At 39.0% G+C, this 26,803-nt stretch overlaps 1 protein-coding gene across 2 annotated transcripts in view; it reads right to left on the minus strand.

The window, feature by feature from the left end:
- The window catches only part of inpp5d (inositol polyphosphate-5-phosphatase D), a 39,325-nt gene that overhangs the window by 5,121 nt on the left and 7,401 nt on the right, over positions 1-26,803 (minus strand). For both annotated transcript variants that reach the window (XM_038304139.1, XM_038304142.1), the window contains exons 5-18: positions 26,112-26,252; positions 25,942-26,026; positions 25,774-25,851; positions 25,575-25,652; positions 25,358-25,481; positions 7,887-7,993; positions 7,678-7,780; positions 7,395-7,591; positions 5,817-5,934; positions 5,632-5,728; positions 5,327-5,465; positions 1,333-1,441; positions 1,156-1,244; positions 888-969 (exon numbers count right to left, since the gene is read on the minus strand). In XM_038304139.1, the coding sequence (XP_038160067.1) occupies positions 888-969; positions 1,156-1,244; positions 1,333-1,441; positions 5,327-5,465; positions 5,632-5,728; positions 5,817-5,934; positions 7,395-7,591; positions 7,678-7,780; positions 7,887-7,993; positions 25,358-25,481; positions 25,575-25,652; positions 25,774-25,851; positions 25,942-26,026; positions 26,112-26,252 (1,547 nt within the window). The remainder of the gene's footprint in view (positions 1-887; positions 970-1,155; positions 1,245-1,332; positions 1,442-5,326; positions 5,466-5,631; positions 5,729-5,816; positions 5,935-7,394; positions 7,592-7,677; positions 7,781-7,886; positions 7,994-25,357; positions 25,482-25,574; positions 25,653-25,773; positions 25,852-25,941; positions 26,027-26,111; positions 26,253-26,803) is intronic.

Here is a 26,803-nt window from a genome sequence, read left to right on the forward strand (position 1 = left end):
CAATTCTCGAGAACGCCAGATCGAGAACACACCAAATCCCCGGATGTTGTTCTCGCCCCGCCCTCTTTATCGAGCATGCATCAGAGCAGACTTGAACGTTCTTCAGACTGACCGCTTCCCCCGAATGCCCCGCGGCCGCAGCTTGATTCAAGACAGCGCTCACAGTGGTAAGTTAAACATTCCCTTTTCTGCTGCTGTTGTTCTTCAAAAGTACGTTTTGAAATCGTTTGAGGCGATAACATTATACATTTAAGCCTCCCTGTGTGGCCTGTTTACAGAGCTAGTGGGAAATTAAAAAATAAAGTCCGACGTTGAGCGGACCAGAGTGACCAGCAGACCTCCGAGGGTAACCGCAGCCAGGGCTAAATTTACCCCGTCTGTAGTACACTTCTCTCGGTCTAGTTATGTGTGAATTACCGCTTGTTCTGACAACTCCCAACAAAGAAATTCCCGCCATTGCTGGTTTTATACCCACGGTTCGGTAATTTAAAAAAAAAAATGTTTTTTAAGCTTTAGAAATTAAAAATATTGTTTTCAAAATGTTTTGTGTAGGGAATAAATAGTTTTGACTGTTAAAGAAATGCTAAAGAACGTTGCATGTGATGACGTCACGAGTACGCTTCTGCTCCAATACACATACCTGCTTGCGTGCTCGCGTTCTCGTCAAGTCCGATCTTCCTGCGTTCTCGTCAAGAACGGACTTGACGAGAACGCGAGTACGTACTCGCGTTCTCGTGAATTGAGAAACGGCCATTGTCTCTACTGAGCCGCTAGACTGAAAGTTATAAAAAGTTTGAGAATCAATAGTTTAGATAAATTAATCCTGTTTTTGAAAGGTTTCCATAAGTAGAGCCTTGATAATTGGATGATGCAGGACAAATACTCACCGTATGCTTGGCACACAACATGAACCAGAGGATAAGACTTTCGCAGCACTCGATCACACCATGATGGCAGGTTGTATTTTGTCTGCAAATGTAATTATTCATAATTAAGCCATGAATGTGAAGGTTTCCACTGAAAACATACCCAGTGTTATCTATTTGTGTAAACAAGGGTAAAATAAATACTAATTTGGAATTTTATCTAGATTCAGTTTTATATATGTTCCAGGGTGTTCAGGATTCACTTTTTACAAACCAAACACACTCTTACCCCAGTAGCTTTGGCCTTTGTGTAGGCATACTTCTCTCGTGTATCTCTCTCAAAGCGATACGTGGGTGGAAATGTTATTTCCTCCTCCTCTGCAGTTAACATAAAGATTAGATTGACTTTTTCACCACCGATTCAGCTGTTGCATGTCTGCGATGGTCTGCACTCTTCATAACTCACCAAAATGCAGGAAGACCTTTCCGTCATTCCTCTCCTTGTTGAGCTGGTCTCTGCCCAGGAGGTACTGGTACTGCTGCTGTTTGATCTTTGCCACAATGTCCTCAGCATCCTGCAAAGGGAAGTGGTGCAGTGACTGTTCAGGACTTAAAAGGGTTTGCAGCTTAGAAGGAGGATAACCTGACGCTCATTTAGACTTCAGTCACAAACTTGGACAATAGTGAACAGAGTGATCTGGGTCCAGCAAGATCTTATAACAAAAGAGAATTGCCAAAGCATTTAGACAGCCGGAAACTTTTTTTTTATTTTAGTATTTTTCCAACTTTGCTGAGCTTTATTTTGAATTCTTACACAAAGACAAATGTGAGTAACTCTTTGCATCACTCTGAACAATCAGGTCCCAATGGTTACACATGGTGGTGGCAGCATTATGCTGAGGGAATGACATGGAAGCAGGTTAGAGTTTATGGGAAGATTAATCGTTTCATATACAGGCCAACATTGGAAAGAAATCCTGTTAAAGGCATCAAAAGCCTTAACATTAAACAGGAGCTACACCTTCCAACAGGCCCAAGCTAAAAATTCACTCTAACAATATAATTAATGTATATGTTCAGACCTAAATCAAACTGAGATTCTGAAAGTTGAAAGCTGAAGTCTACAAATGCACCAGCTAAACCATAATATGCAATAGCTAAAAGCTAACAGCCTTCTTTGCTGCATCCCTAAAAATCAGGCCAGTAAATATTAGTTGAGACCAGCCAACCAGTAGGGGTGTAAATCACCATCTGCATCATGATGCAGAATCACGATGCTTTGTTCACAATGACAAAGCAAAACTTGGTGATATCACCAAGTCTGTCATGATACTGATGAGATGTAAATATACACCAATCCAATTATTAGCACATATATTAACTCACAGAAAATTCATTAACAAAACAAAATATTAAAATGCATCATCTGGTAACATTATGAAACAGTAAGGATGGAGCATCCATACATCTGTCATAAAAGGTTGTTTTTTCCCGCCACCACTCAGCTAGCATTGCATGACAGAGCAAATATCTCCCACCACAGCTCATGTATAACAGCTGAGCATGTATGTGAAATATTGCAGCTTTTATGTCACAGTGTACCTATTTGCTTCTGCTGTAATGCTCACTCTGGGATGTTTAAACAACTTTTATATGGCACTTGATTTAAACTTCCACATCTGGAAATAAAACTATATTCCATTCCTCTCCTTTGCTTGCTTTTCGTTTCCTTTCTTTTGCGTGTGTTACTTATCCTATCTTCCCCCTAATTTTCATGTCTTCCTTTTCCTTTCCTTGTCTTGCCTTTCCTTACCTTTCTTAAGATGATCAATATTTTATAATGGATCGTTGCATTGCTACTTCAAGTTCAAATGATTTGTAAATGGCCAGTCATAGTAAGGAAACAATAAGAGAAGATGTCAGTACTGACATCAAAGATGCAAAACATGGTGCACTACGATGAGAAGAGAAAGAAAGAAACTGTATGGATCCTATTATTATATATTTTTTTGTGATAAATGTTCAAGAAAAGTTCCCCTTGTATCCAAATCTCAGGGAAGCTGCAGGGAAAGCCTGGTTAAAATATAAAAGTCAAAGCATCTCATTTGATGCAATAAATATTAGGGTTAAAGGCAGCACATTCAGCAAAACCTAAAGAAAAATGAAACCCTTTTAGGGGGTTTTCAGACAAAAATGCAAGAACATGAAAGCACAGCTACAAAAAAAAAAAAAAGAAGAAGAGTGGAAATCCTTAAATTTGGCCTGTTCTACAGAAACGTGATCTGTAGACGGAGGAACTTTTGCACTTCTCTTTAAATTGAAGACATTTCGAATTAAATATGAGAACTAATGAAACTGATGGTTCAGCCATCTTTATAAAAATTGCAGTCTTCACCATAAGGTGCAATTTGCAATTTACGCAGATCTGAAATAGGGTTTTCCTTAACTGTTATTTTAAGAAGGTAAAGTTGTTTTAGCGTAATATTAGTTCTGCTCTGAATCAGCTGTCAGATTATCACCTACTGCAGAGTAAGATAGTGACTTTTAACAGCTTCCTCACTTCTGAAAAAGTGAAACCATCCCTTTGAGTTAGCATAAGTTTGAATCATACATCAGTGACCTACATAATCCGGATGTAAAATGCGGAGGATGGACCAAGTCATTACTTCCCAAGCAAGTCTCCTTTCTCTAAAGATGGGATAAAAAGTCAGTTAATAAGAGGAATTGAGGGTTACTATAAATGAAAGGCAAAAAATATGTATTCTATTGTTCAGCCAACTCATAGAATGTGCCATAGCAACAGCTTTGGCTGCGGCCACGAAACCAGTAACATCACAGCGGGCTCTGGTCTGACAGGAAATAAAGCAACTTTGTTTTGTTTATGAATGACGCATTTCTGGTGTTATCCGCAATCATACAGAGACATGAGGTAATGCTTTGCTCTGAAGGTATTGGGCTTTTTGGGTGGCCTAAAAAGAGCCTAAAATATTTCATTAAACTATACTAATTTGATGAAGTACTTTCCTCATTATGGCTATCCCTTTCAGTGTGTATATCTGCCATGTCTGCCAGGCAAGCTATCGGAGTCACTTCACACTTGGCTACACTGGGCAAAAAAACAGAACCGGCAGAGGAACGTTTTTCTAAATATCTTAAGACGGGGTGTCAAACTGGTTCCAAAAAGGGCCCTTTTGGCTGCAGGTCTTCTTTCCAACCAAGCAATAGCCCACCAGACTCCAGTTATCTCATCAAGTCATCATGTTCAGATTGGACTCAAGACACAAAGACCGTAGACCAGGAATCAAAACCCAGGACCCTCTTATTGGCAATACAGCGACAAACTAGGCCACCATTATAGCTTATTATAAGTAGAGGTCAAGTCCAAGGTGATGAGAATTTAGGTCAAAGTCTAGTCCAAAATCTTTTCGAATGTTACCAAGTCATGTCAGAAGTGAACAAATCTGTGGCTTTACCAGAGTAGTGGCCTTTGACCTGATTATGGGACTCCAAAGTGCTAACAGTAGGGAAGAAGCAACAGTGGCAACCAGAATTGATGTAAAAATCATTTCTGGGGGCGTGCAGGTGACGCAGCCGTTAGCACGCTCAAAGCCACGTACAGGTTCAAATCCGAACTGTGGTCCTTTGCCGCATGTCTATCCCCCTCTCATGCGTCCTTTCCTGTCAGCCTACTGTCAGAAAAAACAAGCCACTATTGCTGAAAATTTTTTTTTTTTATAATTTCTGCATTATTGCTTGCTTCATTCAATTTAGATTAACGTCTTGTGAAGTTGTGGAGAAACTGAGACTCTTGCAAGAGAAATATCAAATTTATTTTACGTCCTTAGACGGAGAGAAAAGCTCTGACTGGGACAAACCCAGCACACGCATTTATACTGTAGAAATCCCAACACACTCTACCTTGGGACCATCCCACCCCTGCATAAAGAACTTTCTCACACACGAGCATTTGGAGGAAACCAACTTCAGTTCATCAAGGACATTCCCTGTTGGGTTAAAATATCTTTCAATGGCCAGATAAAAGATCAGTATTTAAAGTTTCCTCGCCGTCTTTCATGCAGTGAGCAGAAGACACCTGTTCTGAAATGTTTATCACTCCTAGCCTTCATTTCACCCCCATTAGCCGAGGTTGAGGTTAACAATTCACCTTTTCTCTAAACCTGGTGGTCTTTGTAGTATTACTGGTGGTTGTCTTTAGCAATCATTGGTTACTGATCCATCAAAGAACAAACTGAGACACCGAAGAGACATGGGAGGAAGCTGTAGTATCAGGATATGGAAAACATGCAGACCCCATGCACAAAGACGTCAGGTCAGATCTTAAACCAGGATGCTACTAACCACGCATTCCATGGCGGCCATGATGGGATCATGCTGGAGCAGTAAAGCATGAACTTTATTGCAACTCATTATGGCTACTGATCAAGGAGTGAGAAACTTACTGAGGATGGAAGTTCAACACGATAGTTTAGGTCTCCCAGCCAGACGAGGTGTGTGAAGCGATGCGTGATGTCAAAGGGGTTGAGCTTTTTGTCACCCAGATTCAGAAACCTCAGGATATTGATGTAGTTTTGATTCCGTCTGCAGGAAAAAGGAAAATCATCACTCAATTTGAATTTTATCAGTGGGGGCCTCAATCACTACTAATTAAGAGATTTGGGAGTATTTGACGTGAAGCAATCGTTCCTTATAGTAAAACTGACCGTGTTAGGCCAACATTATCAAAGCTTAATGTTTACAATCTCACCTGAGTTTCTTCTCGCTCCCAGAGGTCAGGTGACTGTTGACAAAGCCGAAGGATGTTCCATTGAACATGAAAGACACTCCCACGGCTCCCTTGTTTCCTGCAAACAAGCCGATTGTTTCAGTTTGCACTTCAAGTGAAGCCCTCTGACGGTAACGGCCTCCTAATGAAGAAGTGGAACTGCTCACCCAAAGTGTTGGCAATCCCCGTCTTCACGCTGTCTGAGAAGACGTGGGAGATCCTGTTTTCATGCTCGGGCTTGGCCAGGACGATGATCCGAATGTTCCACAGCGTGTGAGTGGCCACCTGCATGCAGCACAATGCAAAGGTATTTACAGTCTGCTGCCTTTAGGCAACTTATTAACTTTATGGTGAATTTTCTTTTAACAGACCAATGCAAAGCAGGTCAAAGGGGTTAAATGAAAGAAAGATGGTTAGTGGTTTTGAAAAGATTTACAAATGTACCACCCAGATTTCATATTTGTGCATCCCTGGTCAGAACCTCTGAGACCTTTTTTTCTCTCTAATAAAAGCTTAATTAGTCATTAATTTTTCACTTTTCAAATATTCTTTTGACATATTCTCCAGATTTTCTTCAGAGTTACCATTATGATTCATTAGCTTGTAGGTTCAGGTCAGAGTTCTGCAGTTATTTCAGTACAAAGAGCTACTTTTGCTATCACTGCTGTCATGGTTTTCCCCTTTTGGGACTCTGAGTTTTTAGTTTTCTGTTATTAGTTTTTCTGTTTGTGTATTTTCCTTTATATTCAAGCAGTCTTTAGTTACTCTCAGTTGCCTCCTTGTGCTTGTTTCCTTTCCCTTTGGCTTCCTTCTAGTTAGTTCCACTCACACCTGCTCCATATTCAGCTCATTAGTCCATCCTTTGTTCTGTTCCCCTTATATACACCACCTCTGCAGTCACTTAGTGCTGGTTCCTTGCTGTTGTTATTTGCTTTCTCATCCCTGGCCTCCCACCTGAGTTTTCCTCGATGCTTTCTGGTTTTTGATTCCTAGTATTTCGTATTTCTGGAGGTCTGCCTCAGTTATTCATTAAACCAACAAGAACTCATATCTGCTTCACTGGTCTTTGCTTTTGTGTCCCCTAACTAAACTGTGACAGCTGCAACAAAACAAGATTCATCAAGAGCCATAATAAAAATTTTATAAAAATTAAAAGTCGAGGAAATTCAATGGAAATTTTATGAATTTTGAGGAAAAATTATTACCTGACCTTTACTACAAAAGATATTCATTGGTTTTGTTGAATTAGTTCATCTAAGTGAGCCACAATTAAAAGAAAAGACGAAGAAAAACGGTTAGCCCACCTAACAATATAAACCACGCACCTTAAGCTAAAAAACATAAAATGATTTGAACAAAGTGTGTCGTGCTGTTGTAAATGGTCTGTGCAGATATTGCATGAAACATAAAGAAGAGCCCTTGACCCCTCAGAGCCACATTGAAGAGGACAAAGCAGGTTGCTGATCCCTGGTTTAGGTGGTCGGCTATGTCTCGGTTGCTCTGTAAGATGTTCAAAGCTTTAAAATATTGTTTTATAATCCTAACCTGCTTAAAAATGTTTCCCCCATCTTGTCTGCTGTGTTCTCAATCTTCATGATGATGTTTGTTCACTCATTTTCTTACATTGAATTTAGTTTTTTTTATTTGCAATCCTTCTACTACCCAATTATGTGCTGCTCTGTGTTGAAACCTGAAACAGAGCTATGAATAAGCACTTTAACTCTGTTATTGTCACCTATATTCACCTGCTTGAAGCTGATGTTGGTGATTTTCCTCAGAGCATTCTTCACCGTGTCGGACCACTCTCTCTCACCCAAAGGATCCTCCTGGGTACCGATGACATAAACGTCATGAGGGATATGGTCGGCGGTGTCGTCCCGCGTCTTCCCCAGGCCCTTACAGTGAAACCAGGAGTCAATGTTTGGAGGAGGACCAGCATTTCCTGCATGTTTGGGAATCAGGGTTCACACTATCAGCAGATGCCTGTCTGAATTTTGATCAATGGTGAATGTAGAAAGGTCCGTTTACCCATGTTCCAGGTGCCAACGAACACTGTGATCATGTCTGGCTCAGGCTTTTCTGAGTGCTTGTTCTTCATCTGTTGAAGCAGCTGACAGAAGCCTTCTCTTTTCTTAAGAAATATGGACAGAGGTAAAACAGTTATCGGGGAAAGAAACCTTGAGGGCATTTATTACAGTTTTCTCATAAAAAAAAAAAAAGCATTTGGCTGGAATCACCTTTGTGTCGTCAAACACAAACTCCTTACGCAGGATCTTCTCCTTCTCTGTCTCAACCACGATGACGAGTTTAGCATGCATCTTCTGGGATTTCACCAGCTGCAGGACTGAAGAACAGGATTTAAAACAAACTGGTAAAGCTGTTAAATAATTACATAAAATACAGGTGAGAGAAGAAAGCAACTTGAAAGCTGGGAGGTCCCTTTCCAAGTTATGGTTTTATGGACTTCAACAGGGGTTCCCGGGGGGGGGGGGGGGGGGGGGGGGGGGGGGTCTTCAGGCTTCAAGGTGTCTAAGGGAGAGGGGTTGTTTATCCTATTAGGGAGTGTTTGGGATCAAAATAACCGTTCTCATAACAAGTTAGACTGTTTCTCAGGGTTTTTTATTCATAACATTTACTGTTTGCTCCAAAAGCCTGTAATTGTTTTGAGTCACAGTGTGTGAAGACCTTCACAGCCTTTCTGCAGAGTTTAAATTAGTGAGAGACCAACTTTGTCTAGTCAGAGCAGAGATGGACATTATGCCATTTTGTTCTCTTTTTCTTTCAAAAGAGTTCCAAGTCAGTGAATTACCATCTCTTTCCTTTATTTAACTGGACTGCAGAGTTGAATTCATTTTTCCCATTACCCCTGGTTATGTATTAGTGGGAGCTTTGAGAACAAGCGGGAGGAATAAAAACACAAAACAAATCTATGTTCAGAAATCAGTTCTGAAAAGAACCAGGAAGAAGCATACAGTTATTTACTCCTCCCACCATTTGATTCTTAATTTATATATATATAAAATTTATATATATATATATATATATATATATATATAGTATATTAAAACTATCATATTAAAACTAGTTTTAATATACAATATTATATATATATATATATATATATATATATATATATATATATATATATATATATATATATATATATATAGTTTTAATATACAATATATATATATAATAGTTTTAATATACAATATATATATATATATATATATATATATATATATATAAATCATGAAAGTTATGAGGAACTGACTTTATTATAATTAATCTTCTATTTACTTATCAGTTTTTGTCGTAGGAATGTATATTTTTTACTAAAATTAGATTAACACAACACTGGATAAATCTATGTATACTCAGGTACAAAATCATATAAGTTATGATACAATACACTGTAACCTGTTTTCTTCCTTCTAAATACTAACATATTTTCATCATGCACTTTTTTAATTCATTTGTGTAATTGTTATTTTATTACATTTGTTACATATTACATATATTTTTACTGTACTGTACTCCACAACTTCAAATACACAGACTTTTTCAGTGAAGCATATAAAATGTGTTTTAGACTTGACTTCAACTCTCAATCCAGAGCTTTCTTTGTCACTGAATAAATTTAGCAGATTGCCTAAGTTCTCTCTGATGATACTTTTGTCTTGATTTCATTCATAGGTCTAAAAGTTACTCTTTACATGATGTGTGTCAAGTTAAAACAGCAAATGGTGTATTGGTGTGAGTGCAATACCATCTCCACCCAACTGGTACGCACCTCACAGAAATCAAGCGCACCCATCTGTCTCACTCAGGCCTTCAGGAGCCTATAAAGTAATTCAACACACCTGTGTTCTGAGCAATCTCTACAGACAAAGACCTCATCTTCAAGCTCCTGCAGAGACATCACTGGTAGGAAATGAACTTTAAAACATTAAACCTGCATTCAGAGGACCTAGCAGGCTTTACAAAGATGGATTTATGCATTTGGAATTAACTTTGTTTTGCTTATTTATTGATAACTCAAAAGTAAAAAACATTGACTCGAAACTTATTAATTCATTGTGTTTTGTTTATTTGTAGGTTTTCAACCTGCTTGGTTGTCTTGTCTTTGAAATTGAAGTGATTTAAAGAAGAAAAAGAAAAGAGAAATAAAAAGATGACACTGAGATGAGTTGGTCCTGAGTCTCTTTGATGGGAGCAAGCCCTTTTCAAGTTTGGGCAGAAGGCAAGGTGGTTTGTAGAGGCCAAAAACTTGACAGTTGAAAACCAGTGGAAAACCACTTGGAAGCCAATTGGAAACCAGTTGGAAACCAACTGAAGACCTGATGAAGGTGAAGTCCTGACAAAAGGGCTTTGACAAATCAACTCAAGGAGGACATCAGGTCATCTCATCTGTACAATCCACAATGGCTGAAGAAATGTTTGGAAAGTCACTGAAACAATTGAAGCTGGATCGCACCATGGCAAAATCTTCCTTCACCAAGCAAGCAAACTTCCTGAGCAGAAAAGCTTCCAACATGACAGAGATGGAACTGCGAGAGGAGTTCAAAAAGCTAACCTCTGATGCCAGACATGTAAGTGATTCAAATGATGATTACAAAGCTGGACTATTAGCAGAGATGGAAGTTGAAGCTGGTGAACTTGATAAACGGCAAGAAGCTGATTTGGAAAAGACTATTGATGACTGTGAATCAAAATTAGAAGAAGTCAAACAAATAGTTCAGTCTAATTTGTGGAAAAAATATGGTCAAGATGAGCTCTATACTGCAATCCAAGAGGCAGAAAAGGCATGTAATGATGCTTCTGACATAAAAGTTTTAACTGTGAACAAAAGTGCATATGAAGTCCAACTGTCCTTTGTGGAGAATGTGATCCAGGAATCTATTAAAAGTTTTGTGACCTGGGAAATATGGATTCCTGTAGAAGAGAGGGACAATATTGAAGACAGAATAAAACAGATTAAATTGATGAAAAATAAACTTCAAGCAAGAAAATCACAGTTTGCCATAGCACAAACGATCGCAGAGGAGAAGAGTAAATCAGATGCTGCTCAATCAGACCTTACATCTTTACCTATACTAGCTCCACCCGCACCCATTGTAAAGATCAGGCCCATTTGTCTACCAAAATTTCATGGCTGTAAAAGAAACTTTCACAGATGGAGAAAAGACTGGGAAAGTCTGCAGAAGCAGGGAGAACCAAGTGGCTCAGTGGAAGTGAAAAAGTTTCAGTTGTTGGATAGTGTAGATGAAAGGATCTGTAGTGAATTACACCTGTCTGCTTATGATACTGCTGCAGATATGTTCCGAGTGATGGAAAATAGGTATGGCGACAAGTCAAGTATTGCTTTAGAAATTATTGAAGAGCTTGAGAAGACTCCACCCCTGAAAGCAAACCAGCCAAGGAAGGTGATAGATCTTATACAAACAATTGAAAAGGCTCTAGCTGACTTAACAGAGCTAGGTAACATTGGAGCCATGAAAAACCCTCTGGTTATTAAATCTCTGTTATCAAAAGAGACTGGCTAGTTTTTATGGTTAATCCTGCCAATGCAGTTACACCAGATAACCATTTTGATAGTCTTCTCAAATTTTTTAAAACACAGGAGGAAGTTCTAGAGAGATTAGAGCAACTTGGAGTGAGTGAAAAGACTGAGAAGAAGGTTGAGAAACGACATGCTTTTACTCGATCCACAAGAAAGAATCATGTCTGTATTGTGTGTGGAGACGCAAGACATGGAGATAAAATATTCTTCTGCAAACAGTTCAAAGAAATGAATGTACCTGAAAAGCTCAACATTGTAAAGACATTGGAAACATGCAAAAGGTGTTTGAGAAAGCATGAAGAGGATGCTGGATGCATCAACACTTACCTTTGTAGAAACAAAGACTGTAAGAAAGGGAGCTTTTCAGATCACCATTTCCTCCTTTGCCCAAAGGGTGAGCTTACAAGGGTTGGGATTGATAAACCAAGAAGGAAAAATAGACTAACACAAGAGCAGGAGAAATTCATAGCTGGACTTTCACCAGAACTAGCAGAAGAATGCAGAAAAGCCTTTTCAAATGTAACTGCTTCAACAAGAAACACAAAGTGTGAAGTCCCTGGGCTTATGGAGTCATATGGACTAAAGGAGCAACCTGTCATTCTAATGCTGTTGGAAGTCACTGCAAATGCAGGCCAGAAAATTGGCACTTTAATTGACTTGGCTTCTGATACCAATTACATTACTCATCAAGCAGCTAAAAGGTTGAACCTAGAAGGTGAGAACATAACAGTTGTTCATGGTGTTGGGGGAATGTCAGTCAAAGTTAGAACAAAACGATACCTGTTAAAAGTTAGAGTCAAAACCCCCAAAGGCACAGTGAAAGCCCACCAGCTCATTTGTTATGGACTCAGTGAAATTGCTAAAGTGCATAAAGTCATTCAACCACTGCAGCTGCAAAAGTTTTTCCCAGATGTTGACCTGGAAGACCTCAAAAGACCAGATACCATTGAGCTGCTAATAAGTCACAGAGAAGGCAGACTGGCCCCTCAAAGAGTCAAGGTTGTTGGAGACCTGGTCCTGTGGAACAGTCCACTAGGCATGGCCGTGGGAGGAGCTCATCCGGACCTTTGTGAAGATGTCGACGTGGCAGCACACAGGTCAGAGACACACTTTGCTCGTTCTATGCGCACTGCTGCTGTAAAGTATGAAGAAGTCTGCAGTTTCAAAGAAGTTAAAGCAGAAAGCAAAAGTACAACTACCAATAAAGAGTTCATTGATTGGTGGAAGTGGGAGAGCATAGGAACAGCTTGTGAACCAAAGTGTGGTGGATGTCGCTGTGGGACATGTCAACCAGGTGGAAAAGATATGACATTAATGGAGGAGAAAGAACTTGAAATAATTAAACAAGGTCTTACCTATGTGCAAGCAGATGACCACAGTGATGCTCCCCACTGGGATGCAAAGTATCCTTGGATTGTAGAACCCACTTGTCTTCCCAATAACAGGAAAAGTGTTGAATCAACTTTCTTAAGAACAGAAAGACGATTAAATAAAGAGCCTGAATGGCAAACTGTCTATGCAAACCAGGTGCATGAAATGGTGGAGAGGAAAGCAGCAATAAAGCTAACAGAAGCCACCCTAAACAACTGGAAAGGACCAGTATGGTATGTAAACCACCAGGTGGCACCAAATCCTCATTCTGTGACCACTCCTGTGCGTTTAGTATGGAACAGCAGTCAAAGATTTGAAGGTCTAAGTATGAATGATATTCTGCTGAAAGGTCCTGATGTTTTAAATCCTATTCGTGCTGTTCTACTCAGGTTCAGAAGGGGACTGCATGCTGCCTTGGGAGACATTAAAAAGATGTATAACTCTGTGTGGCTTGAGGACCTGGAGAGACATCTACACAGGTTCCTCTGGAGAGACAGCTCAGAAGAGGAGATCGGTGAGTTTGCCATTACCAGAGTTAACATTGGGGATCGACCTGCTGGATGTATTGCCCAAGTAGCAATGCGAGAGACAGCAAAACTGCCCATATTTAACAGCTGTAAAGAGGAGCGGAGGATCCTGGAAGAAGACTGTTATGTTGATGACATCTTAACATCTGACAATGACCCAGAACTTTTGCAAAAGCACACTAAGAAGGTGGAAGAGATCTTACAAGCTGGGGGATTCTTTTTGAAACCATGGGTCCTATCAGGTCAAAGTGGGAGGCAAAAAATGTCCTTACCTAGCAGGGAAAAAATCTTTACACTCCCTAATCAGTTGAAAGAAGATGATAATAAGGCTTTGGGAGTGGGATATCTGGTGGAGGAGGATAAATTATATGTGATGACATCAATCAACTTCTCAAAGAATGAAAAAAAAAGTGGGACAAAACCTAGAAGAAGAAGTGAGGGCAAATACTCCAAATCCTCTCACTAGAAGAGAACTCCTTAGCCAAGTAGCTAGTCTTTTTGATCCCATTGGGCTAGTCACACCCACCAAACAGAAAGGAGCCATTCTAGTGAGGAAGGCTTTCCAAGAAACCAGAACTGCAGGTAAAGCAGGTGACACTTGGGATCAGCCACTTTCTGATGGGCTAAGAAATGAAGCCATTGAGTTGTTCCAGGAGTATGTGCGCCTTGGCCAAATTAAATTTCACAGGAGTTTAACACCAATCAGTTGGATTGGAAAGCCCATAGGAATAACTTTTTCTGATGGAAGTGACAAAAGTTATGGTGCAGTTCTATACTTCAGATGGGAGACAGAGCAAGGGATCCAAGTGAGACTTGTAGAATCCAAAGCAAAACTCACTCCACTTGACCAGAAAGGAGAACCTGTAAAAGCAGAAATTTGTGGTGCAGTGTTTGCAGCTCGACTGAGGAAGTATGTTGAAAAGCACAGCAGGATGGAAATTGGAGGCTGGTACCATTTTCTGGACAGCCAAACTGTGCTAGGAGCCATTCAGCGTGACAGCTATGGATACCAAACTTTCTTTGCTAACAGAGTTGGTGAAATACAGAAAGCTGGGGCGGTTGCAGATTGGTGGTGGATTCCAGGTGAGCTCAATGTCGCAGACATTACATCAAGAGGAGCATGTCCTGAGTACCTCCAAGAGGACTCACAGTGGCAAAATGGACCAAAATTCTTGTCGCAACCTATTGATCAATGGCCGATAAGATCAGCCAAAGACATTGCTATAGGTGCAAAAGAAGGTGTTGAAAAGCTCCAGAGAAAAGCTTTCTCAGCAGTAACAACCAGAGCACAGTCTAAGCAAACTAAACAAAAAATGTGTGATGAGGATGTGACAAAGAATGCTTTAAAAGCTACAGAGTGTAAAGAAAAAGACAGCCAACTCAAAATCTCTCCTCTTACATTCATTGCCAAACAATTAATTCAAGAGAGAAGATATAGTAGTCTTTCTAAACTAGTCAGAGTCATTGCATTGGTGAGAAGAGCTGTTGAAAACTGGAAACTCACTTTGGAAAGCAAGCAAAGTGGCAGAAAAGTGAAAGGAAAAATTTCAACAGATGTCAAACAACCAACCATCCATCCTGGGCTTAGTGTTAAAGAGTGTGAGAATGCACTGAAAGATGTTTTCCTGGCTGCACAAGTGAGTACCTCATTCAATGACACAACTTTAAACAGACTAGTTGTGTTTAAAGAACAAGATTCTGGACTTCAGGTATGTGGGGGTCGTATTCAATCCTTTAATGAAGACAAAAGAGTTGTCCCCATTTTACCATATGACTCATGGGTATCCACATTGGTTGCTCTTGAAGCTCATGAAGTAAATCATGAAGACATTGCTGGAACATTACTGCAGATGAGGAAGAAAGCATGGGTGGTGAGAGGCAGAAGATTGGCTAAAAAAGTTGTGGATAATTGTGTGACGTGCCGGAAAATCAGGGCAAAGAGATGTGAACAGATAATGGGCGATCTTCCACCAGAACGAACACTGCCTGCCAGACCATTTGAGTTTACTACTATTGATCTATTTGGACCCTATGAAGTGAGGGATGAGGCCCGGAAAAGAGTTAAACTGAAAGTGTGGGGCATTATCTTCTGTTGCATGTCATCTAGAGCTATTCACACAGATCTTGTAAGCGATCAGTCAAGTGAAGGATTTTTGTTAGCATACCAAAGATTTACAGCCTTGAGAGGACATCCAAGGAAGTTATGGTCAGATGGCGGAAAAAACTTTATTGGAGCCAAACCTGTCCTGGCTGATCTTTACTTGTTTTTGGACCATCTAAACAAAGGGCAAATTCAACAGGAAGCTTTGAAACATGGAACTGAATGGAGCTGGAAAATACATCCTGCAGACTCCCCCCATAGGAATGGGGCAGCAGAAGCAGCTGTAAAGATAGTCAAGCAAGCATTGCACAATCTAGGATCAGATGGAGTTTTTACATGGAGTGAATTTCAAACATTCCTGTATATGGCAGCTAATCTGGCTAATGAAAGACCAATAGATGCAAGAACTCAAAGTCGAGAAGATTGCATAAGCTACATCACCCCAAACTCTCTGCTGCTTGGAAGAACTGCTCCAAAGAGTGATAACTGTGGATTTGACTTTAAAAGTTATCCACTCAAGAGATTAAGGTTCATTCAAACAGAAGTGGACAGATTCTGGAGAAAATGGAGTCAACTAGCTGGACCAAATTTGTTTGTCAGAAGTAAATGGCATTCAAAGAAGCGAAATGTTGCTGTCGGAGACATTATTTGGCTTGCAGACCAAAATGCTTTGAGAGGTCAGTACAAACTTGGCAGAGTGATTAGTGTAAAAAGTGACGGAAAGGGGACGGTAAGAGATGTGCATGTTCGTACTTATCCAAGTTACCCCGTACCACTTGTGAGAGCTGGAGGACAAACGAGGAAGATGAGGAAGGAACTTCAAATGAAGATACCCTCAACAATACTTCACAGAGACGTAAGGCGCATTGTTGTGTTATTGCCAATAGAAGAACAAGAAAACCCTGCTGGGACAAGATCTAGTGAAGAGAAAGAGGTGTGACCTCCTTAGGTTCAAAGACCAGGAGCTCAAGTGGGAGGTGTCAAGTTAAAACAGCAAATGGTGTATTGGTGTGAGTGCAATACCATCTCCACCCAACTGGTACGCACCTCACAGAAATCAAGCGCACCCATCTGTCTCACTCAGGCCTTCAGGAGCCTATAAAGTAATTCAACACACCTGTGTTCTGAGCAATCTCTACAGACAAAGACCTCATCTTCAAGCTCCTGCAGAGACACCACTGGTAGGAAATGAACTTTAAAACATTAAACCTGCATTCAGAGGACCTAGCAGGCTTTACAAAGATGGATTTATGCATTTGGAATTAACTTTGTTTTGCTTATTTATTGATAACTCAAAAGTAAAAAACATTGACTGGAAACTTATTAATTCATTGTGTTTTGTTTATTTGTAGGTTTTCAACCTGCTTGGTTGTCTTGTCTTTGAAATTGAAGTGATTTAAAGAAGAAAAAGAAAAGAGAAATAAAAAGATTACACTGAGATGAGTTGGTCCTGAGTCTCTTTGATGGGAGCAAGCCCTTTTCAAGTTTGGGCAGAAGGCAAGGTGGTTTGTAGAGGCCAAAAACTTGACAATGTGGTTTAAAATAACATAAGTTTTTCAGCTATTTTGAGTCATACTGAGGTATGAGTCATCAATGAAAGAAAAGAAGGTTTCTGTATGAGTTATAGCAAGGATCTGGAGCTGTATTAAATGGCCTTGTTTCTTTACACATCAGGGATTTTAACAATTGCTGATCAGAAATAGAAAACTTGTATCTATACATTTATAAATGTGTTCTCTTTTCATCACATTATCTTTTGAATGTTCAAAATTGACCTGAGTTGAGTTCAGCCTCTGGAATAAAATCACAAATCAGCATCAACTTCAAATAATTTATTCATACTTCAATAATGAAGCATCCCTACAGCAAATGTAGTTTGTTTTTTGCTGTAGGGATGCTTGAGTTTTAATCTTTCCTAAACCGAAATTAATAAGTAGATCTAAAAATATTTATTCCAGTGATTGTAAAAAATTAAGCCGTGACTATTATTAAAAAGAACCCAACTGAGCCTTAATGCTGATGTTCCCAACTCATTAGAGAGCTCAGAATTTAAGTTTCCGGGTAATTCTTGCCTTGCCTCCCACATTAGATCCTGCATCCTGATACCACCAGCTGAGAAAACAGTAGGGGATATTAATATAATAATAATTAGAATAATTTAACTTTATTGATCTCACATTGGAGAAATTTACCTCTGCATTCAACCTATCCCCTTGGGGAGCAGTGGGCTGCCATCATGGGGCGCCCAGGGAGCAGTATGGGGTTAAGGGTCCTGCTCAGAGACCCAGAGTGGCAGTCTGTGGGGGTTAGGTCCGAACTCAGGATTTGAAGCTCTACGCCCTTACCACTAAGCCACCACTCCCCCTTTGCACCTATGCATATTCAATGTGCAAGTCCTTCTAAATCTGACTTTCAATGCATAAGCAGGACTTCTTCTAAAGCTAAAACTACACAAAGCCAAATAAGGTTCCTGCATTAAAGAGTTTAAATATAAGATAAAAACACACAGATGTAATGTTTTAAACTTTCCATTAAATGGGGACGTAAAGCAGCAACAGAAGTAAAGAAGGAAGAAAAAGAAGAAAAGAGGTGTTTGGGTGGACTGACCACCGAAGAGGAGCAAACGTTTCAAATAAAATAGCTGCTGAAATACGAGCAAAACAAAAGTATTGGTACAAACACTCTTTTGCTCATTTTGTTAAAGAGAACAAAGAAATACTGACTCTGTCTAACTTCATTCTAAATTAAAATTCCAAACAGCTTCATAATGAACCTAAACAGAAAAATACTGTTAGACATTTGGTATTCACAACAAAAATAAAGTTGCAAATAGGGCTGTGTCATATGGCTGTAAATGTATCAAGGTATGAAGTATTCATGTTAGCAGACATAAATAATTATCAAATTGTTCCTATTCAAAATAGGTCAAATAAAAACTAAGGAAAAAAGAGCGAGAAAGTTTAACTTTTTAAAATAGGTCAGTCCAACCACCAATCATGGTTAGTTTAGCTGTAAAAAGGTTAAGAGGCTTAAATCTTTTCCTCTGCCCACATCCCCCCAGAATTGGCTGGGAGTTCAGTGAAATTATAAAGTACTATATTGGATTTATTTTCTATTAATATCGATCAGGTGTCTATTAGTGTTGCACTGATACTGATACCAGTATCAGGTGGGGCCCCGATCCAGCACTAAATTGGGGGTATCTGTATCGGCGAGTACCAACAAATAGGGCAGCGATACCATTTTGAGAGCCAAACGTTTATTCAACTCTTGTCACCCATTCCAGAGTAAAAAGTACAGATATCTGTGTTCAACTGTAGGGAGTAAAAGTAAAAAGTCCTCAGAAAAATAAGTACTCAATTGAAGCACAGAAAACAAAACACAAGCTACTTCATGCATTTTCAAATACTTTGTGGGAAAAGATACCTCCTACTGAAAGCTAATTGTAATTATGGGATAAGAGATGATAAAAGGAAAACCAACTTAGCTGCTGTGATACTGGCAATGAGTTTCTGAACTAAATTAAGTGTGTAGACCACCATGTTGTCCCTTTCACCCATTGCTGATGGGTATTTGGTTTGGTAAGGGGAAATGAGTGGGTGTATGGTGGAGGTAGGTGGTAAATGCACGGTCAAAGCCTGCAATAGAAAGCCTTATCAATGAGGCGCAAACGTTACTGTTTTATTCCATATCATTAAAGGATAGTTCAGTGTACTGTCTGAGTGCAGTTGTTTTACATCTGGACTGATCTGATTTATTTATGGAAACAACAGACAACGACGAACCACAGGTGCATGAAATCTACTAATTATCAGAAAAGACCAAGGCAGAAATGGTTAGGTAGCGATAAACGCAGCACGAAATAAAGGAAGAGAACAAATCTAACAATACAGGCAAGAGAAAACCAACCAAAAGCGCTAAGAAATGTGCAAGCAAGATATATAAACTGGCAAACGGTAAACAAACCAAACAAATATGGCAAATCGAAACTAAAAAACTAAACATGGGCTACAGCACTGGAAAGATAAAGGGAGGCATCATTATGGCATCACCCTTCTTTCTTTTACAATCTCCACCAACTGAATGAATCCTAGTGTTCTTAGGGTTGTGAAGATGTTTCATCATGCAGGAAAGTTTTCCAATAACATAATCTAAAGCTAGAAAACTTGTTCTGTTTTAATGCCTTTATTATAGAAATTAAGCTTCAACCTAAAAAAGCAGAGGTGCAAATTTTTTGATGGACCAGTTTGCATTTGCACATATTTAGCTAAACAATCTACTTTCTAATTCTAGTATAACCGCTGCCAAATAAAGAGCAGGCTGCACCACATGGTGTGCCCCCCCAGTCTACTGCAGACAACCGTGAAGTCAAAATTCTGCCAAAACTGGCAAGCGTAATGAAATACTAATACGAGTTTTTCAACAGTGATGTAAGCTGCTCATTACTGTATAAAAGCTGTATGCATCGAAATTACATTTTCTATACCCTCTGGGCCGGATTTATCAAGATCCAATTTTGCGTGCAGTAATTTGCGCTCGCAAACTGGAATTTTGCGCGAGGGGCTGAACCATGGTTTGCGGGTGATTTAACAAGAGCGATTGCGTAACTGGTGGCAGGCGCAAAACTGTTGGAGACGCCCTATTTAAATGATGGTTTTGCGCGTTTTGTGGTTTGCGGCAAAGTTTGTAGTTTGTGCAAACTAGTGCATTAAGAAATTTTAATCTTACAGTGACACCACCCCCTCCAAAAAAAGAAATATATATATATATATATATATATATATATATATATATATATATATATATATATATATATATATATATATATATATATATATATATATATATATATATATATATATATATATATATATATATATATAAACTTTGGCAACCTTTATTCCCTAAGGTGGTATGTGGCTGAATTTCTACTTCACCGCAGTAAGAAAAAAACACACAAACAAAAATAAAACAGGTGTTTTTTATCGGCCTGTAGAAAAATGCACATACCAAATGGCTCACAAGAAGTGACTGTGGATAAGATGACTGCATTGGCATGTTGCTCCACAGGCGCAGGGTGTCGGGGTTCTCCGGTAGTCAGGGCGACATGGCATTTAGAACGTCGGACAGCACTTCTGAAAAACGAGATTGGGAGATCCCAGATGCAAAAAAAGTGCAATGTTGCAAGGAGTTTCGTGATATCTGGTATTGCGTGGGTCCTCCTTGTGCCTGGCTCCAAATCCATTCGGAGTTCCCCCAACAGCTCCAAAATGGCAATGCTGGATAAACGATATGTTTTGATGATCGTTTCCTCGTTCATTCCAAAAATATTCACACGGAGTGAAAAAATGCGTTCTCTGCGTCTCCTTGCTTCATTTTGATGTCTCCTTCTTGCGACAATAACCGCTGCCATGTGTGCGCAATTACGCATACAGACCATTTGCACCTTCTTTTGAAACGTGTTAAATATAGAGTCAGATACCGTTAGCAAAATTGCTTTCAGGTTTGATAAATCACTTTGCGAGTGCTAAATTAATATATTTACATGTTATCCTCCCACAAGACGCACTTTTGCGTGTAAACGCCCTATATTGAATATTCATAGCAGAAAAAGTACTAAATGGATAAGAGACGCTATTTAGCACGTTTTAAAGACCAAATCCTTTTAGCACGCTGTTGATAGATCAGTTTGTACATTTTTTTGCGTGCGCAGTGAAATAGCTCACGTTTTAATACACGCAAACCTTTGATAAATCCGGCCCTCTGTGTATACAAGATGACAATAAAGTTTGTCTAAGTCTAAGCAGTTTTATTTAAAACACATGCTCCCCTTTTTAACGTGATTCAGGATCACCAGCCCCCAGTATGTCACACCCACGATGCATTTCAATTCTCTAGCCTCTCTCCTGCTTGTGGATTTGTTTCTGTGCGCTCATGTCAGCTTTTGTCACTTAGATGAAGGTAACCACTGGAGAAACCTAGTGTGATTGGCTACATTTCTGCCTGTTGAGACAGTGCTGTTTTTCTTTTAAGGCTAAAAGCTGTTCTTTTGAAAATTAAACATTGGTTTAGGAAAGTCATTGTTAAAAAATTAGTTGAATACATACATGAATGTGTTCTGACAGCAGTGGAAATATGCTTTAAATCAGAGGTCACGGATTAGCGGATCGCAGTCCAGATCCAGACCCAACTGCTGGCTAATCCAGACCCAACCTGATTTAAAACAATTATAAATGACCGCATGCTGTCCGACGACAGTGTCTAACTTCACTTGCGCCACTTCTCCTGTTAATATGGTAAAGCCCTATGTGAATCAGAAAATTGTCTATATACCAAACTGAACGACTTTAGATTTTAAAATGTAAAAATATTCTATTTTTTTTAATATATATATATTTATTTCATTTAAAAATTCAATGTATAACATGGATACATAAAAACGTAATTTTATTTCAGTGTTTAAATAAACAGATTATAATCAGAAATGTCTCCAGACCTTTACTGGTTGATGATTTTCTGATTTTTGCTGATTTTTAATTGGTTATCCCGGCTTTAAATGATGATTAATGTTAAATTTGGAACTTCATATGAGCTAAGCTAATGTTAGATTCAATGTTCATATTGAGAAAAGTGAAGCTTGAATGAACCCTTGCTTAAAACACAAATACTACATTTACACTCGGTTTTTTATCTAGTTTTAAGCATGTATACTTTCATGTTCAGCAATGATTTACAGTCCTGCTCACCATTATTGGCACCCATGAAGTTTAATTACATATTATTGAAAATTGACTGAAGGAAATTTATTAAGTGAAACATTTACTACAGATAGTTTGTGTTTCATACAAAACAACAAAATATAAAGAATATTTGAAAAGATAAAGATTATAAAGAAAACATAGAAAAATAATTTTACTATGTCAACAGTATTGCCACCGTTTGCTGCAAATTAGTATAGAAACCCAATGCCATCTCCCAAGACCTGGGCATTCCTGTTTAAACGTTTCATAATGTTATTGAGAAGTTTTCCATACATGGAACTGTCAAAAACCTCCCTGGACGTGGGGAGATCCTTGACAGAGGTCTTCAAAGACTGGTACGAATGGTGAAAAAAACACCAGTTCAAACATGTAAAGCCCTGAAGACCAACCTGGAGCAGTCAGGTGTCATCAAATACAATATGCTGGACGTTAAACAAAGCAGGGCTTTATAGGAAGAGGCCAAGAAAGATCGCATTGCTGAAAAAAAGAAAAATACGATGGATCTTCTTCAAAAAGATACTGGACAAACCTCAAGCCTTCTGTGATTAGTTTAATGGACAGATTAACCAAAATTGGAAGACGGCACAATGAACACTTGAGGGTAAAGAAAACCCTACCAACAATCAGGCATGGTGGAAGATGTATAATGCAGTGGGTCTGCTTTGTTGCATCTGGAAGCATCATGAAATCAGAAGATTATCAAGTAATTCTCATGTGTTGCCCAGTGTGTGGAAAGTTGGTTTGAGGCGAAATCATGGGTCCTCCAGCAAGATAAAGACACAAAGCGAGAAGGAATGATTGGGAGAGGAAAAATAGACTGCTTTAAAAAGGCCAGCAATGAGTCCAGCTCTCAATTGACTTGAAAATATTTGGGGGAAGTGAAGTCTGCCATTAGAGAAAGGAACCAAGCAAATGTCCAAGAGCTTGAGCATATGGCAACAGAAGTGTGGGAGGAAATACATCTGGAGTAGTTCAAGAACTTTATAGAAAGAAAATAAGGGGAGTGGCGGCTTAGTGGTTTAGGGCATTGGGCCTGGAATCCAGAGGTTCTGAGTTCAAGCCCCACTTCCACAGACTGCCACTCTGGGTCTCTGACTAGACCCTTAAGGCTGGCTTATGCTTAGAAACCAGGTCATCTGCATGTGTGTTGCAGATGTGCCCCCACTGCTTCCGCAAACACTCTGCTGCACCTCTCCAAAATAGTAGGTGACAGCAGACAGGAGGCCTCTGATTGGTCAATTCTACATCTGCTCTACTCTATGCATATTTCCTGTTTGGTACCTTAGCGGCTTGTTTTTTTTCTATGACCGCCATTGTGGAAAACGTCTCATGAAGTTGGACCAGCTAGAGGAGTTTGCCCTCATGTCCCTCCATTGTCACACAAATTTGCCCCCACTTCCTCATCGCCTCGGCCGTATCTAGACCCACAGCTAGTTGGTGATAGTCCCTCTTGCATTGTTGCGTGGAATAACATAGCACAGTCTACGCTTCAATATTGGGCATAAATCAAAAATATCTGTGACAAGCTGCTGCGGGAGTATAACCAGCCTTAACCTCTACACGGTTCCGCACAATGGCAGCCCACTGCTCCCCAAGAGGATGGGTTAAATGCAGTTGAGTTAATTTTGTTGCTTTTAGGGTTGTCAAAAGTATCGATACTCAAAAAAATAATCAATACTGAAACGTTGTATCCGGATACAATACTCATTTTCAAAAGTATCGATACAGTGCCACCACCAGTGGCACCATAACAGTCATTCATCTTAAGTGCAGAATAGTGGAAAATGCACTTTCAGAACACTGTGTGATTAAATAATTCTGTGCACTTTTCAGTTTCAGTGTTTTTTTTTGTAAGAGGTGCAGCTGCTGAGAATTATTTTTGTTTCTTAACCGGTTTGGCTAGTGTCATTGCTATGTGTGCAAAGCAAAGCCAAGGAAGGAACACTTAATTTTAATTTTATAGGTTTTTTATCAAGCTTGCTTAATACTGTGGACAGCAAACAACCTTAAAATATTGTTCTTATTATTTATTGTATTTATTTATTGTATTTTAATTATTAATCAAAATATTTCTGTTGAAATTTTGAGTTTTTATTCTTGTGGTATCGAAATGGTATCGAGTATCGAATATTTTCCTTAGTATTGGTATCGAGTTGAAAAGTTTAGTATCGTGACAACCCTAGTTGCTTTACACTCTGACAGTGTAATGACAATAAAGTTAAATTCTATTCTAAAATAAAAACATTTGGAGGCTGTCATCGCTGCTAAAGGGTGTTCATCGCCTGTGCGATAATATTGACACCCCTGTTTCTGTATTTACCCCTGTTTCTGTATTTTTCCCTTTGGAATTACAATGTCTGTGCTGAAATAACAGTTATCTTTGTTAAATTACTTTGGACCCACAACTAAATTTCCATTTTCCATTTATTTCCGAGGATATTCGTCCAGTTGTGTAAAACATAAACATGCCAATAATGGTGAGCAGGACTGTGTATAAAATGTTCAGTCAATGACTGCTATTAACCAGAAAATGCTTTTGCTGCTGTTTGCGACTAACCTGACGACAGCCAGATGCATCTGGCTGTCGTCAGGTTAGTTTGTGACAGCCAGGAAGAAAACAGCACAATCCCAATAAGCAGGATTTCCAGTAAAGAACCAACTACAGGCTAATCTCAGTTCTCCAGTGATTACCACCCTTAAAGTCACAAAAGTTGACACGATCGCACAGAAACATATCCACATAGGAGTAGGAGAGAAGCTACGGATGCCTGGAAAGCATGCCATGAGCACAGAGAAGCAGCATGCCCTCATTTGTGTTATATGACATTCTTGTGGTACTAAATCTGCATGCAAAAATGCCCAAAATGTGCAAAAGGAGTATTTTATATGTGTATGAATTAAATAAAACTTATTTTATGAGTATGTATTGTAACTATGGACTTTTGGCAGAATTCTGACTTCATAGATAAACATACCAGTTGGTAACCAAAACAAGGGCAATTCAAATTCCTGAAGTGTCTGTCTAATACAAACCCTGGTAAAACATTTAATAGTGGATGAACCAAATCTAAAATCTAAGTTCAACTCCTGTTTTGCAATGTAATCTATCCCTCATTAAGAAAAGAGCAAAAATCTGATAGAAGCACTCATAAGACCCTTAAATGACTCCAAATTATTTAAATTTGCTACCAAACCATACTAAAAGTCTTTTTTATCACTAAGCAGCTTACTTCCAATATATATAAATATGCAAAAATGTATCTAAAGTCTGAAGGATTCTAGGGTGTCAGATTCTTGGCTATTAATTAAATATTTCTTTGTGGACCGATCCAGCAGAATACTTGAACCTTCCCCGAAAATGCTGTAAAGCAAAAAAGGTTCTTACTTTTATTGTGGACAAAGTATTTATCTTCAGGCCCATCTTTAGACTTCTTAAAGTACAGTTTCCCACTTTCAACATCCACCTTCAGAACCATCTTTGTTGAAATACCCAGAGACTCTTGCTTCACCTGCCAGACAAGAAAGAATCTGATCAAATACCAACCACAGACCTGCAGACATTTTGTTACATTTCATTAGGTTTTACAGCCAAAGAGGCGCACCTCGAACGAAACAATTGGTATGAGAGACTTCCGGTGGCCTCCGTCATAGCCAACCGCCTCAAAAACTGAACTTTTAGCCTGAAAAAGAAAGCAGAAGTGCTCTTTCCTCAGTAGCAGACGTCATTTGCTGGCATCTCAGGAAACGAGATGAACAGTGATTAGCACACATGTGGTGCTTTTTGTTTGGTTGGTTTTTTACCTTGTCCTCTATTGAGTACAGCAATTTTGTGAGCTGTTCAAGCCTATAGGACACAGATTGACCCGAATCTGCAAGAATCTGGAAGCACATGAAATAATGCAGAATAAGATATATATATTTATATTTTGAGGTGGGGAATGTTTCTAAGGGTTCAATGCTGCTACTTACTTGTTTAGGTCCAATCCCTGGGGAGAGCTGCTGATCCAACGCTCTGTGGAAGATCTCCAGAGCGGGCAGGATTCGAGAGATTTCACTGGCTCAGAGAAAGATCACATCAGGGTCAGATGAAAGCTACACTAACCAGTCCCAAAATAGAAACAAATCAGGAAAAAAAGCACCTGTTTAGATTTTTGCACACAGCCGTGATCAGTTTCTTGAGGCCGGGAAGGTTGGGGTTGCCGTTTTGCACTTGTTCAGCATCCAAGAAGATGGAGGTCCTGAAGTATTCTTGAACAGCCATTTGATGCTCGTCTGACAACCTGGAAAAATGCCACAAAAATCAACATGTGAATATTTTGAAAGGAACATCAGCTCCTAAAGTGAGCGTGAATTTTGTTGCATTATTGTTGCGAGCAATTAAAAATGTTTTATAAATAGAAATTTGAAACAAATGTATTCCAAAAATACATCTTTATGAAACCTTCTTATTAAAAAAGGTTTTGAGAGTAACTTTGTTGTTTTCCCAGATTTGTTTTTCTCAAGAAACTATGGAAGCCCGTTTCCGCCACTCTGTAAAAAAAAAAAAAAAAACTATCTCAATATAATGAGATAGTATCTCAATATAATGAGATAGTATCTCATTATAATGAGATAGTTTTTTTTTTTTTACCATTTTTTTAAGTTAAAATTGAGTATTTTTGGTCAATAGCTCCCAGGTCATGTGACCTATTGATGCAAAATCAGTGTGAAATTGTTCTACTAGTCTCTGTAGATGGGGCACACTCATTTGTTTTTCATTTTAACTCTTTTTTTATTTTTTAGCAATTTTTTAAGTTAAATTTGAGTATTTTTGGTCAATAGCTCCCAGATC

This window comes from Cyprinodon tularosa, unplaced genomic scaffold (genome assembly GCF_016077235.1).
Source record: "Cyprinodon tularosa strain WSP-4 unplaced genomic scaffold, ASM1607723v1 ctg114, whole genome shotgun sequence".
NCBI lineage: Eukaryota > Metazoa > Chordata > Actinopteri > Cyprinodontiformes > Cyprinodontidae > Cyprinodon > Cyprinodon tularosa.